This window comes from Limanda limanda, chromosome 1 (genome assembly GCF_963576545.1).
Source record: "Limanda limanda chromosome 1, fLimLim1.1, whole genome shotgun sequence".
In the NCBI taxonomy this organism is placed as follows: domain Eukaryota; kingdom Metazoa; phylum Chordata; class Actinopteri; order Pleuronectiformes; family Pleuronectidae; genus Limanda; species Limanda limanda.
In genome coordinates, this window is record NC_083636.1 from 36,577,303 (window position 1) to 36,592,182 (window position 14,880).

A 14,880-nucleotide genomic window follows, 5' to 3' on the forward strand; every position below is an offset into this window, starting at 1 on the left:
GCTTCATGTACCTATATATTATTCTTCATCTACTACTTATTTTCAGAGAACGCTGTCATGCTAGTAAAATAACTTACCGCCCCCTACTGGTCTTGTTTACATTCTACTTGTAGTGACTCCTTTCTCTTGCCTTGAAATATTTGATTTCACTATTATTAGATGACCAGATTTATACTTATACGTATAAATGCTGCCAGACTGTCACCATTTCTGCCTATACTTATCTTTATTTCATTTTTATATTTTAAGTTTTTCCCTTTTTGCTTTTACCATAATTAACAGGCTATCTCTAATGCACTACTTTGTATAGCTTAAGTTATCTATCTTTAAATCTGTATTTAATGTGCTTGACTAAGGTTTAATTTATTTACTATGAAAAAAATATGCAGGTTGCAGTCAGACTTTCGATTCAAATCCAAGCCCTATATGAGATAATATATCTTACATAAACATAAAATGAAATAAAAGTGTGTGTATAGCCTTTGTTATAACATTTTAATTATTTACATCAAGCAGCAACAAACCCATTCTGGCTGCAGCGATATTTATGTATTCAGTTTTTTTGTTTACAAACATTTCCTTTAATTGTGGTCCTTTTAAATGTATTAAAGGTTTTTTTTTTAACTCTACAGTGAATGTTTTGGGGGGATATTTTTACACCTGATGCTGCCCAGGGTGGACTGAGTTTAATGTTCACTCAAGTAAAACCATGTTCTGTGTAATAATAACAATAATAATAATATTTATTATTATAATACATTAATTTGAAATAACTTTGTCACATGGGTCAAACTTGTTTACCAAGTGCCCTGTGGGTCACTTATTAAAAATAAACGAGTGGTCCCAGCAGGAGTCAGTGTAGTTGTGGCTGTTGTTGTTGTTTGAGGAGCTAACGTTTTTATTAACCGGTGCTGCTCCTTCTCCTCCTTCCCCTTCTCCTTCCCCTTCTTCTTCCCCAGCCGGACCCGCTGACCTCCCGTATAAAACGTGGCTGACCGCCCGGCGCAGAGAGCTTCTCTGCTTCTGATCCCCTCCAAGCCCCAGCTAGCATCTGCTAGCTAGCTCGTCCACAGGCGGAGCTAGCGGCGGAGCTAACGGCTAGCGGACAAGCAGTGATGGAGTGGCGGGGCACCGGAGCCTCGGTTTACCCCGTGGAGGAGTCCGGCGGGGACCCAGCTTCAGCAGCCAGGGTCCACGGGGGTGTTTACCATCACCAGCAGGTAATGTAGTCTGTGTTGGTGGGAGACGTGTGTCTTAACAAATAGACTGGTCTCATCCCAGCGGTGAGTTAACGGGTTTAACAACATGCTAGCTAGCTAACCCTGCTGGGGATCTGTGTTTGTGCTGAAGTTCACATGTTGACAGTTGATAGCAACGTGTGGGCAACTGCTTGGTTTACAACAGCGTCTTGTTTATGTTCTGTTGCCCAGTTTCTATCACTTTAAAGTGGCGTTATTCCTGGATAGCGTGTTGTGTGTTTGTGTGTGTGTGTGTGGTTTGCAAACATCAGCTTTCATGCTGGAGTCAATGCTAACCTGCTAAAAACACTGATCCGTTTATATTCAGTGTAACCATGAGGTGAACGGATCACAGGCAATGACTCCACGTTGTCAGGCCGCTGCTAAAGTCAGCTGTGGAAAGAGATCATCCCTGTTTGGGCTGCTTGGTGAGGTCAGAGGTCAGAAGTGGACGTGAAGCAGCAGCTCCCAGTCCCTCAGGTCCTGCATTCAGTCCCTGACACTGATGACAGCTGAGTGGGGTTGCTGCTGGGGACCAGATAAGGTCTTTGGCTGTTTGGGTAACCATGAAGCAACGGACAGGTTTGATTTGTATTTATAGACCTCTCTCTCCACCCTGTTCCTAAATAGAACATGGTTGTGGCGATGAAGGCTTAAAAGCCAATTGGCCTTAGTGTGTGATTCAGCCACAGTTTGTTGCTGTCAGCTGTTCACTGTGAAGATGGATGGAAAAACTGTGATTGAAAGGAAGGTTGGGAAAGTTGGGCTCCCTGTTGATTAGATTAGATTAGATTCAACTTTATTGTCATTGCACAGTACAAGTACATATACAACGAAATGCAGTTTAGCGTCTAACCAGAAGTGCAAAAAAAGTAAAAGTGCAGAGTATTGTGCATATTGAAGTGAAAATGTAAATAAATAAGATCTGTTCAGTAGAAATATATATGGAATATTACAGTATTAACAGGAATTGTAAGATATAAGGACGATGAATACACTATGAGCAGGATAAAAATATATATAAATATGAATACACTATAGGCATGGTAATTTAGTAGTAAAAAAAAAGTAACAGTAGTGCAAATGTACAAATGTTCAAATGATCAGTGGTTGGAGGAGGGTGTGTGGCGGTGAGTGGCAATAAGAAGTATATGAGTATTGTGCATATTAAAGTGAAAATGTAATAAATAAGATGAGAAACCAATAAGGTTTAATCCATCTCTCCTCTGAAGGAAGATGTCTTTTAACTTGGAGCCTTCTTTAAAACAGTGCAGACTGATTGCATTTGAAATAGGAATCCTGCACAACCCACAGAAATATGTGTGTGCATCAGCAAATTTGTCTGAAGTCTGAAACATATTTTTTCTGTCAGCCCACTTTTCTCAATTCTGCTCATTCAAAGCATGGACTTTATGAACTAACTAAATCCCATCAGCTATAGGCTAACGATGAATAAGCCTCTGGGGGCAACAACTAATATTTCGAAATCAGCGAACACTGTTTAAATTCTGTCAGGTTTCTTTTATAACACTAGTAGGATTTTTCTCCACACAAAACATAAACAACGATACTTTGTGTAGCTGCTTTTAGGTCCAGGCAACAATTTGACTAATGTCAATTAACAGCTAGCTACTTAGGAATCTGTTTATAGAGATTTTAACTAACTTGACTAATTTGATTGAGTCACTGACGGTGTGTTCCTTTTCTTTTTTTGTATCCATTAACCTCACAACAGGCGCCATCATCGCAGCTTTGTGACTGTCCAATGGCATCTCTGTGCCAGAGCCAGCAGCGCTGTGTTAAGGCCTCAATTGTCTCCAGCTGGAGACTGGCTGAGGCGCAGGAGCAGCTGTGTTCTCTAGGGGTCCACAGCTCCGAGTCCCTGGAGCAGGAGCGTGCTCGGACACTGGCCTGTCCCACAGAGCTCACACACACGGAGGAGGAGTGGCGACGCAAGGAGAGCATGCTGGGAGGTCTGGAACCAAGCCGCAGTCCTGTGCTCGGAGCTGTCGCAAGTTGGGATGTTTTTGATAAGGTAGCATTCATTATTAGAAGATTTAAAGACGAGAGATCCATTTTTGCTGTTGTGATTCAACTTTTTCACATATTTTCCTCTGGGTGACCGACTGTCTGGTCGCCATTTAGTAATGTTTAATCTCCGTTATGTCTTCTCTCTCTTACAGAGTATAATTAATGCCCAAATTCAGCCTGTTGAAATGGACCAGGACAAAAGCAACACGTTTCTCCAAACGTATGAGAATGAGCTCCGGCATTTTGGTAAGTCACACACTAAATCAGGTGGTTTTGCCTGCAATGTAACGGTTGAAAAAGCCTGTGACTACATTGTTTTCAGTCTAATAATATTCTGTCATTTCGGACTCAACCTGTGGCTTTTAGATTCTTACAAGTTAAGAAATGATTTGTCCTCCAGCTTCACTGAAAGAGATGATGTTTAGTTTTCAGATACATATCTGAATGAACAGGACAATGTTTTGGGCCTTTTATATAAGAGTTTTAACACTAATATTATAAGTGATTACATGAGTTTTTTTCCCATCAGTAATTGAACTGTTTTAAAGACCCTTTTAATTCTTCATATAACAAACTAATATGCTTTCTTTTACATTTTCAGGAATGTTGAGGAGATGGGACGACAGTCAGCGATTCCTTGCACACATGCCTCAGCTCATCTGTGAGGAAACAGCCAACTACTTAATACTGTGGTGCATGAGACTACAGCAAGAAGGGGTAATGTACAGATGAGATTGTGTCTTTTTGTTATCAACCACTCTTTAACAACACCGTCACAAGACCAAAGCAAATGATTAATTTATCCCGATAGCTAGTAACCATTGTATATATATTATGATCAAGGATGTGAGTTCAAGAGTTTTGTTATTAAACTGTAATGTGTTCTACAGAGAGGTGAATCAGTTATTCAGCTTATCCTCATTGATTGATTAGATAATTGATTCAAATAGACAATAATTGGCACATTTGTGAACATAACTCTATATATTTTAATAGCATCAGACTGTGCATACTTCAAAATGAACACATAGTTGAATCGGCACATGTTTAATATAATTTCAGCAGAAAAAATATATTATAACCTTCATGAATGGAGGATTTATTTCAGGATTGTTGTGCTAGACTGAGTTAGCTAGTCACATGTTCATTTTTAAGACAATGCAGTGTCACATTGAATGCTGAAGTCTAGACTTTACACAAGTGATTTGAAACATTACTCAACGATTTGAGTGCTTTGAAGGGGTGACCTGATCTCTGAAGTTTGTTGTTTTTTAATGCTCCTGCAGAAGGAGGCGCTGATGGAGCAGGTGGCGCACCAAGCTGTCGTCATGCAGTTCATCCTGGAGATGGCCCTGAACTCTCAGCAGGATCCCAGAGGCTGCTTCAGGCAGTTCTTCCACAAAGCCAAAGTAAGCTGCAAGATAAGAAACTACCTACCTCCTACTTGTGTGCCTACCTTAGGCTTTCATACTGCTGGATGTTGGGACATGAGACATAATAGATCAGCGGATAATTTAGAAGGCCACAAAGGAAAATAGCTAAAAATGCTTTACACTTGAATTCAGTTGTTTCTAGAATGGAAACGGGGAGGCAACATATGTTGTTATCTGAATATTGTTTTCTTTAATGCTTTACAGGAAGGACAAGAGGTTTACTTAGAAGTCTTCCATACAGAGCTCGAGGCCTTCAAACACAGAGTTAAAGAATATTCAGTGAAGTGTAGAGGTGAAACCCCGAACAACACTGAACTGCAGAGCAGTGGCACAAACTGCAGACATGACCCCAAAGACTCCTTGGACTCTCCAGTAAGTGTTCCTCACTTTTCACCATTGCTACTGATACACAGGTTACAGAAGTTACTGTATTCTTCTTGGATATACTTTTCTTAATACAAACAATGGAACATGTCATCAAGAACAGCGGTCTCTCCTTACCCTTAAACTAATTATAAACATGAGAGATTCTTTATTTTAGGGCGAGGACTTAGAGGTTTAGATGAAGTCTAGTGTGAAAGTGACCAAATGGCATACAGTGTTCCACAGGCTTTTCTAATCTGTAGTTTGTAAGAAGGAGAGAATGAGGCCCTCCCCCTTCTGTTGGCCCCTCAGTTTGTCAAGTTGCCAAACATCAACTCACCAGAGAAAAGAATAAGAAAAACTCCTCCTCTCCTCCCACAGAGGAATGCGATCAAGCTTGAAGCTGGTTTTGCTTTTGGAGTTTTGCTGTTCTCTTTTTGCAGCGTCTCTCTTCACCGAAGCTCGAAGTCGAAACCCCCGATGAGGGACCAGAGGAGAACATGCACACTTGTAGCTTTTCTTTTAAAAGATAAACACAAGGTTGTGCCCTCGCAGATTTGCTGTAGGTTGTGATAAAATCAAAGCACAGAGCTTTTTTTCAACAGAGTCAGAGAGCTGTTACATCACTATTATAATCCTCTATAACCTGGCAGCAGTATGTTAATCCCCCAGAATCTGTCGCTCTAGCTCTGTTTATTTTGAACTACATGTGATTTTTGATATTGGCACAGCTTCACGTGTCATTGGTTGACTCTCATTTGAACCCTCTTCCTTTTGTCTCCCTCCACCAGGTGGCAGAGTACCCAATGAAGCGCTTTTTAAAGGAAGGGCTGTGGACAAGCACAGGAAAGTGGACAAAGGATGACGCCACAGAAACAGAGGACATACGCATGATGGAGACCTCCTAGTGTTTGGCTCCAGCTTTTCTTCCATCTCCATCGTCTCCCTGTCCAGGAACAAGAGTTTAAAGCCCTCCTTCGACAGCAGAGCAGGCTCGTAAACAGCAATACAGAGCAGGAGTTAACAGAGACATGATCAGTATTTCATTTTTCAATGCAGAAAATAATGTTTTACTGATGACAGGTTTCCTGTTAGCACATCACAGGCGTCTGGCTATTGGCTCTTGCAGTTTCCCTTGCCCGCTAAACGTATGCGTTGCTCAATAACACTGGTTTTACAACCCTCTCATTATCTAGCTGGTTATTGGCTGGACTGGCCACGGTCCAATGCATCATCTGTGAGTGAGGGATAGAAATAAGTTTGTGATAAACTCACACCATTGGTCGGTCGGATGAGTTTTGGAAGTTTCCTCATTGGCTGCATCTGAGAATTGTTTCCATTATGTAACACACTCTGCGCTATCTTTGTCATAACAGCAAGTAGTGACAAATCTAGGCAACGGTCAACCCTGAGTTACTAGCCCCAGAAGAGAGCTGCCTGTGTTGACCTATGGGTTTATCTGCATCTGCTCTGTTCAGTGAGTGGCAGAGAGGAGCAGCAGTTTTAAACCCAGGCCAGAGGGTGTGTGGTATGTGAGAGATAAAAGCTGATTCTAAGCTGCACTGCAACCCTGTACATTTCCCAGAGAAAATGAATGCAAAGGTCTGAATCAGTCGAACCGGACGTTAAACCAATTTTACACGATAGTACAAAGTCTGCGTAATGCGTGACTGAGCCGATGAGCAAACAGATAAAGAACTGAAAGTAGCTGACACTTGGCAGAATGCAAATATTACACGATGAGGTCATGATTAATTGGTGTTCCACAACAGTTTTCAACTACGTCCACATTAATTTAGTTTTTCACTTCTCCTGAAACAGAAACATCCTCGTACAATTAAGTCAAGACAACACAAAGAAACTAAAACCATGAAATTCTTTCTCAGCAAAATGTCCGAAGCAGAACTTAGGTTAGTGGAGATGTTGTTACAGGTGCTTAAAATGAAACTTGGAAAGTTGGAGAGACTCTTGACCGCCGGATGAATGGATTTGCCATCAGTTGCAATCCAGAAAATTTTATTTCAAACTAGATTTGAAGTGAAATTAAAAAAAAGTAAAATAATCAAACATTACACCAACTGGTTAAGACGTGGCCTCACATCTTAAGGATTTGTTTTACACAGGACTTTTATTTTTTATTTTTAAAGTGGCTCACTACAGCTGAACTTGCAGACCTCATGTAAATCTGCAGTTTGAATGTATTTAATGTCTGAATCTCTGACATGAACAGGCAGTAAAGATCCTCAAGTTGTGGTTACCTGGATGTTCCCTCCCTAGCCTTCTTCAACTTAACATACCAGAAAGAAGGTACAGTTAGTTATAGATCAACTCTTCTGTAGTGGGTCACACGAAGGCTTTGGCTCATTCAGGATCCCAACTGATCTGCATGTTAAGGAGTTGCACACAATCTCAAAGGTCTCTCGGGCTCACAGTTGGAGGAGGATCTAAAGTGCAGTATGTGTGGGTGGCACAGGTCACTCTGGTAAAACAGAAGATGATAATGTTTGGTGTAAATGTTTCAGAGCAGCTACATGGAAGTGTTTGTTTCTACAAATCCAGTGTCTGCACTAACTGCTGTTCACCGGCCAGTTCAGCAGAAACACCGCAAATTTAAACCTTCAAACTTACTGGTACGGTGGAACGCACCTAAATGTTAGCTCCTGCTTTGCTTCTGTGTCTATCACCACCTAGCTCCCACTGAAGCTAGCATGCTAAACAGCTAGCTCAGGCCCATCTGGTGTATCTTCACAACTTTCCAACAGCGACTCCCTGTAGCGCCCAGTGTCCTGAATGAGTATTGCTAAAGCCCTTTACAAGCCCCCATCACCCACTTCCTGCAGGAAAATCACATGTTGCACCTTAACTTTTACTTGGCTCTTGTCGTACGTTATTTTGTCAACACCTGCTGCAGTTCCTTCTTTTTAGCCAGAAAAGTAACAAAGAGCAGCCCGACTTGTTGCTCAAAATGAAGCAAGAGCACCAACGTTGAATAAAATAGATTTCTTTATCTTACAACACAGCTTTTTACAAATTTTAAAGGGAGTTTGTTAGAAACGATGTGGCCTTACATGGTTTGCTCTGAACTCTTTGCTAATTTGCAGTCTTAGTTTTCTGCAGAGTTTTAATGTTAAAGGTTCTTCCTAGTGTTGTCTGGAGAGGCTTAAGAAATTATAAAGTGAATCAGTAATCCAACTTAAAGCTTGTTTACATCTGCCATTAATGTGCATCTGTGGCATTCAGATTTCATTTAGAAAGTGTGTAGGAAACATTTAAATTGTGTATTTTTCACTATTAACACAATTGTATTCCTACTATGAACCAGAATAGAGCATCACTTGCAAATAATTGGAGTTTCCATTTAACAAACAACAGAATGAAACAATATACAGTAATTTCAAAGGGATCGGTGTTGTGCATTTGGCTGTTCTGGCTCTTATTGTTATGTTTCCATTTATTTTAGCTGCTGGTTATAAGACAAAGTCAAACACTATACTAAAGACAGCATTGCACTCTTTTTGTTAGAAGTTTGAAAGTTTATGTTTGATACAACATGATAACCCAGCATTTATTACACGACAAGTTCAGATTTTGATGCACATTAATACAAAATGTGACAGGATAATAAGATTCACATCTAGGTACTATCTGTTTGCCAGAGGCATGGTAATGGAAGGTGTAAGGAGAGCCCTACATTTGTCACATAATTTATCAGATTAATAATTCTCCTGTGGAACTTTCTTCCATTCGGTTCATTCTATTTTTTCACATTTCTGCTGAGGCACAGGTGATATAATTTAACCTTGACTACACTAGATAAAGTAGAAAACATGCCAAATTCTATGTTTTATTTTCTTAGGTCTGTGTGAGCTTTGTGTATTTATATTTCTGTGGTTCAGTTATGTTCTAGAGTAAAACTTACTTGTATATTCTGTACCAGCTTGCTGTCTTTTACCCAGCATCCGAAACAGAGTCGCAACCACAGGTGTACCAAGTGCTCTGTGCAGACTGTTGTCAGTGTGTGTGGTTTGAGTTGGAATATGAAGGGGAGGAATAAAAGGGCTGTGTTCTCCACCGAGAGACTTTTACTGTATATTTGTGTGCAGGAGGAAGCTCTCTGCATCTGAATGTCCTGCACTTTAAAAATTAGCAGTTTTTACTTTTGTCTTTTATTTTTGTTGTGCTCCCAATCATCTAGAATTGAATCAGAAACTCTGAACATCTTTTATTTTACAAGTAAAGCTTTGACCAGCTTGTGGTTTGAATTGTGTTATTTTTGTTGAGTTTTACCTTGTGTTTTTACTGTCTTCATTTTGTTCAGGGGAGCTTTTGCCACATTCATTAGGCTTCCAAGGAAGTGTCCCTTCAACAGTCCTGCTCTTAATTTGATAAGACAAATTGGCAAATACAGTAGGATTTTTACAAGACTGCGACATTAGGAATAACTTCCGATGCATTGAAGTACAATTCATCATAAGCTTCTGTGTGATGCATCGCTGATTCTGCAGTGAAACATGTGAAAAGCACTATAAATACTGTCAACGCAAACAGGTAACGTGAGCAGTGATGTTAAAACTATGTGCTGTAGTGGACTTTGATGTTTTTTGTTTCTTTCTATATGGTCCACATTGACTTGTCAACTATGCAAAACAACTGTTGGGCTTAAACTGCTGTACTTAACCTGTGGCCAGTGTCTCTGGAGTCCTTCTACAGTATATCCTGTGTTTTTGACGTTCTCAGCACAAAGTATGAATTTGGTATCTGTATCTCTGTCAGTCAGCGCTAAGCTTTTAGGAAAAATCACTGACAGCAGGCGGCAGTGAGATTTGGCTTCTTGTTCCACTGTAAGAAACTCAAATATAAAACCACCAGTGCTAAATATTCTTATCTTGTTGTCAACTGCTACAGTTCTTTGTGGACCTGCTGCAAAAACGACTCAATTGAGCTGGCATTTAAAATGTGAGGAATTGAAACAGCTGTATAACTTCATGTCTCAACCGATTGTCAAGTTGTATCGTGGGTAATGTAGGCTCCAGGTTTTGCTAAGAAAGAGAAATGTGTGGAATAAATAAATAAATATATGGATCTGTGGCATTGATTTCGATACTTCTGACACTCAAAATCATTCATTGAAACATTCTGCTTTGCAATATTACACTTAATACAATACTAGCATGAGAGCTTTTATGTAATTCATGATAAATACTCATGTTAAGTTAAGAGAGTTGAGCTATGAAGAGGAGATGTGCTTTATTCAAGTCTTTACAGTACAATTCATGAAACAAGGCAGGTTAACATTACTGTGGCTTTTGACACGGTGAAACACTTAGACCAAAGTGCATTGAAACAGTCACTTTTCAATAAGGGTTCTTACTACTCAAGTCACATTAAACAGGCTTGATCAGGTTATATAAGAGGATATTTAAGACTTTGGGTGGTTGAAAGGTTAAATTAAATTCTTTTAAATAGTCAGTTCAGTTGTATTCATGATGAGTATTTACTCTTAACTACATTCACTGGTACGTTGTCCAAAAGCAGCTAAAGGCACTTAAGTGCATTGAATTTGTAGAAGAGCATGGCACATTTCCCTTTTAGGGCAAATTACCAACTGCATAAGAAACAGTCTCGATGAGGAAGATATTAACACCTTTGTTACGTCTACAATATTCTCAACAAAGAACAGAAGTCACGGTCGTATTAAGGAAAAATAGAAGTTATAAAAGTGAATTGTATCTTCACACACAGAGGACAGACTTTAACATTGACAAATGTTCCCCATAATCAAATAGCAATTTCTCTTTTAAAGGATGTAGACAATTGACTCTGTCTTCTGTCTTAATTAAAGGCACATTATAGAAGAGATACAATCTGGGTGAATTCTAACAACTAACACTTGAAGGATTTTAGGTCCTGAGAGTCTGTCGAAACACTTTCAGCCACACTGTGAAAACAGTGCAACATGGAGTTTTCCCAACGACCTCTGGAGTTGGTCCATTCCTACCGGACATCAACTGCTCTCATCAGGTTATATTACCACTCAGATGATGTGTTTCTCCGCCGTTAAAGACTTTCTGGGTCTTTTCTCTTCAGGTTTTCTAAGCAGCTCCCCGATGGACGGAGGGAAGTTTCCTGTGGAGGAACTCCTCGACATGTGGCCAGATCTTGTTGGTTTCTGTCCCAGAGAAGGTCTCGAGCACACCTTTACTCCTGGAGAGGCAAAGAAACACAGAAACCATTTTGTTACCATCAGAAAAAGCTGCAGATATTACAGATCTACCAGTATTTCCTCCATAAAATTAACTGTACTACAAATAAAACATGCTGAATAGTGTAGATAGTAAAATGAACCCTCCACCCCATCCTTCTGAAGTTTACTGCACTTTCTTCAAATGATTAACGGCCTCAAACTCTATGATCAAATGCGAATAAGTAGAACACTAGTTGAGCATATATCCCTGTGGTTTCAGGGAACACAGAGTAATATGTTTTCCTGCCCTAATTGGTCCAGAAATAGAAATGATGACGCATGTACTTGTAAACTGGGTCTAAAGCCTCACGTCCAGTATTTGTGCTTTTGCCTGCAAGGTTTTGTTGTTTCTGGTAAACAAATGGTTTATTTTATTAATGTATGTGCAGAGAGGACGAGGCCCAATACGATTGGCTGCAGCCTTTTACCTATGTTAAGATATTTATGTGGACTACTCTTCAGTCAGACATCACATGGAGCCCATCTTGCCTATGAATAAAATATTGTCAGAGATGCAAAATAAATTATTGTAGTAACCAGAGTCCTAGTGATCAAACACTGTTTAAAAAATTGTCAATGGGTTCATTCGTCTGTGCTTTCCTACCTGTAGTACTCTAACACAGGCTCTGTCAGGTTTTCATAGGACTTCAGTCTCTGAGTTACTGTCTCTGGTGTGTCATCATCCCTCTGGACCAGAGGCTCTCCTGTGACGTCATCCAAACCCTGGAGACAACACAGGGACAAATAATGTTGTTAGTGACACAATTACATACAAATGACCCATGCACAACACACTGTAACTCACTGTATATTTTTTGTTTTTTTCAACTGCTTCTGTAACTGCTGAATAATACAGAGTGATATAATATTTTAGGAGTTTTGCAGAGGGAAAAGGAGAAGTGAAGCTGCTGAGACAGAATTGCTGAAAGTGAACGTGCTTGTTGTGCAACAAAGAGCAGGACGTGTAGAGCTCAAACCCAGAGACACAGAATTTGGAATGTAAACACTGCTCAAGAAACACATAGTGGTGCCGGAGGGAAGGCTGATAATAAGTCAAGCTGAAGAATGTCAGAGGATTTCTCAGTGCGTTTTAGATTTTCCTGCATTTTCAGCCGTTGGGAAACAACACTGTGTTTCCACTGTATTCTTTTGAGGCTTAAACACAACCCAGCAGAGCAGCTGGCCATCATGCTAATGATGACCTCATACAGACACAGTAAACATTAGTGGTGGCTCTGTTCTGCTCAGGGGTTTGAGTCTCTGTGTTTATATCCAAAATGTTTTAAGAGAATTATGAAGAAAGAGAGGATGTATTTACTGGGACTTTAGGCGGATTGAAATCTATGTTGTAGACTCTGCCGCTGGGAAGGTGAGTCCAGCGAGAGGTCAGCCTCTGTTTGATGGTCTGGAAAGGAACGTTGAGGTTGATGACTGTGTCCACACTGTAGGCGTCGTCCAGCGTCTCCGCCTGGGACACCGTGCGAGGGAAACCTGCAGAGCGAGAGAGACAATGGAGGAACAGCAAGGAGAGGAAGATGTGGGATGTGATAGATTACTGTGCCGGGATGGGAATTAGGTCAAAGAGAAAGTTGCCCTGACAGCAGTAAACTAAATAAACATCCATATGGGGGATTTTCCAAACATCCATATACACTTACCATCAAGAAGCCAGCTGCTCTGGCCCATGGCTTTCAGGTCACTCAGGATTAGACGAGACATGACGTCATCGGGTACGAGCTGACCCTGATCGATGCAGGACTTCAACAACAGGCCGAGCTCTGACACCAAAAAAACACAGAACGAAGAGATGCTGATCATGCGAAGAAATTAATGCTGTTTTAATCAACCTTCAAGACAAGCCTTGAGAAACAACCTGACTGTGCTACTCTGATGTCACTAGGAAGAAACAGGGTAAAGGGTAAAATGGACCATAAAACTTTGTAAGGAAACTTACATGAAGAAGTTGAGTAGAATTTTTATGAATTCATGGTGTTATACAGCATTGCTCTACATACAGCTAAATAAGTTTATGCTTATTAAGTGTTTAGTACATGTTAAATGCACGGCTTTGGCAAAACAAATAGTGGTTCAGAGATATCTTCGGAGGATTTGTCTACAAGTAAATGGATTCATCTATTGGATAGATTAGATAGAGTTTATCTGCAGTGCTCACACCCAAAAGAGGTTTCACTACAGACAAGGTTTGTGTGATACAAGTCTCAGGAAGTGGAAGGTCACAGCTGCTGATCCAATGATTGTTTGGGGGGAATTTTACAAGAAAAACTGCTTTGACTGCTCTAGCTGCTGCGGTGGAGCTGCTCGGCTCAGCTGCCAGCAAGAATAAGGATTTCAGGTGAACTGGTGCACAGACACTTTGCAGTATGAGCCTACAACATGGGCATGAGGAGGGGGGATGCATGCCTGCATAAATAATGAGTATTTCCACGGCCTCAGTTCACCCCTGTAATTCACTCCTCGGTTTAACCAGTCCTGAAGGTTGTACACCGTCACACATCTCTTCATCTGTAGCTCCTCCTCTCAGGGAACAAAGGTGCACAGGCTTTTCCTTATCTTACACCTTCCTTTATCTTCCTCCAAGGTGGTTTTAAGAGATAGTATGGCCTCATTCCAAGCACCAGGTAATGTTGGCTCAACTGTTTCCAGTGCAAACACGAGGTAAAATGCTCCATTAGCACATGCTACCCATTTTGACCTTGACTGAAGAGAAGCCAGCTTATTTTCTACTCTTGTTCCTCTGTGGTACAGATAAGAAATGAACGTTTAAGGAGTGTCCCTCTTATCACAGGAGTCCAGGAGACAAACTGAGACAGCAGTTCTTATTCTGCACACAATACTTTGCAGTGAAGTATAGTTTAATTCAGAGTATCTTTCCTGTGGTTTTGAGCACAGTAATAAGTTTGTTGTGCTCTGGTATGAAAGGAAGTGCCTCCTGATAATATCCTTGCAGCCTGCTGACTTATTAAAAACAGGTTAAACATGTGCAGATGTTGTTCCAGATGATAAAAACACTGTCTCACTATTTGTTAGTCGACATGTCCCCCTCGTTTCTCACCAGTTTGAGCGTTGACGTTGCATCTCAGGATGTCCCCACTGGAGAGGTGATTCAGTAAGAAACTTTTGGTTATGCGCGCAGACACTGTTCCTTTCCCCGATCCCGGAGGCCCCATGATGACAGCCCGGAAAATCTTGTGCAGAGCCATCATTAAACGAACTACTTATCGAATTGCTACGAGAGGAATATCCGTGTAGTTCCCATGAAAGCCCGAAAGCAACACCTCCTCCTTTGGATGCGCAGCGTAACCAAGAGTGGGCGCGTCTTCTCTATAGTGGAACCAGACTCTCCGCGGACCTTGACTTGTGTTTCAAGCTCCGCAGAAAAACAGGAGGAAGAGGAGGAGGAGAAAGAACGAGGAAGATGATGAAGATGATGAAGCATCACAGGGAGACGAGGATGCAGCGACAGTCTCCTGACGACGCACACGCAGTGAAAAAGAGCCGAAATGAGCCAAACTTCCCGGACTGGTCCCAGTTTACGCTTTGGTGGGGAGGT

The 14,880-nt window shown here is 40.9% G+C and overlaps 2 protein-coding genes across 2 annotated transcripts; one reads left to right on the forward strand and one right to left on the reverse strand.

Annotated features, from left to right (window-relative positions):
* The first annotated feature begins 857 nt into the window (after positions 1-857).
* Positions 858-10,147, forward strand: cdc37l1 (cell division cycle 37-like 1). Its single transcript, XM_061076637.1, has 7 exons — positions 858-1,220; positions 2,974-3,273; positions 3,422-3,515; positions 3,871-3,986; positions 4,556-4,678; positions 4,907-5,074; positions 5,857-10,147. Exons 1-7 carry the CDS (start codon positions 1,116-1,118, stop codon positions 5,971-5,973), a joined length of 1,023 nt encoding a protein of 340 aa, XP_060932620.1. The 5' UTR covers positions 858-1,115; the 3' UTR covers positions 5,974-10,147.
* A 150-nt stretch (positions 10,148-10,297) lies between these two features.
* ak3 (adenylate kinase 3) lies at positions 10,298-14,792 on the reverse strand. Its single transcript, XM_061074396.1, has 5 exons — positions 14,383-14,792; positions 12,968-13,087; positions 12,628-12,800; positions 11,914-12,032; positions 10,298-11,269 (listed from the first exon to the last, which is right to left on the reverse strand). Exons 1-5 carry the CDS (start codon positions 14,531-14,533, stop codon positions 11,158-11,160), a joined length of 675 nt encoding a protein of 224 aa, XP_060930379.1. The 5' UTR covers positions 14,534-14,792; the 3' UTR covers positions 10,298-11,157.
* Positions 14,793-14,880: the final 88 nt, after the last annotated feature.

Coding starts and splice junctions, on each gene's coding strand:
- ak3 (XM_061074396.1), bottom strand. CDS start 14,533: ATGATGGCTCTGCACAAGATTTTCCGGGCTGTCATCATGGGGCCTCCG. Junction 13,088..14,382: donor CAACGTCAACGCTCAAACTG/GTGAGAAACGAG, acceptor TTTTGGTGTCAG/AGCTCGGCCTGTTGTTGAAG. Junction 11,270..11,913: donor CCTGTGTTAGAGTACTACAG/GTAGGAAAGCAC, acceptor TTGCCTCTCCAG/GAGTAAAGGTGTGCTCGAGA.
- cdc37l1 (XM_061076637.1), top strand. CDS start 1,116: ATGGAGTGGCGGGGCACCGGAGCCTCGGTTTACCCCGTGGAGGAGTCC. Junction 3,516..3,870: donor GAATGAGCTCCGGCATTTTG/GTAAGTCACACA, acceptor TTACATTTTCAG/GAATGTTGAGGAGATGGGAC. Junction 5,075..5,856: donor AAGACTCCTTGGACTCTCCA/GTAAGTGTTCCT, acceptor TCCCTCCACCAG/GTGGCAGAGTACCCAATGAA.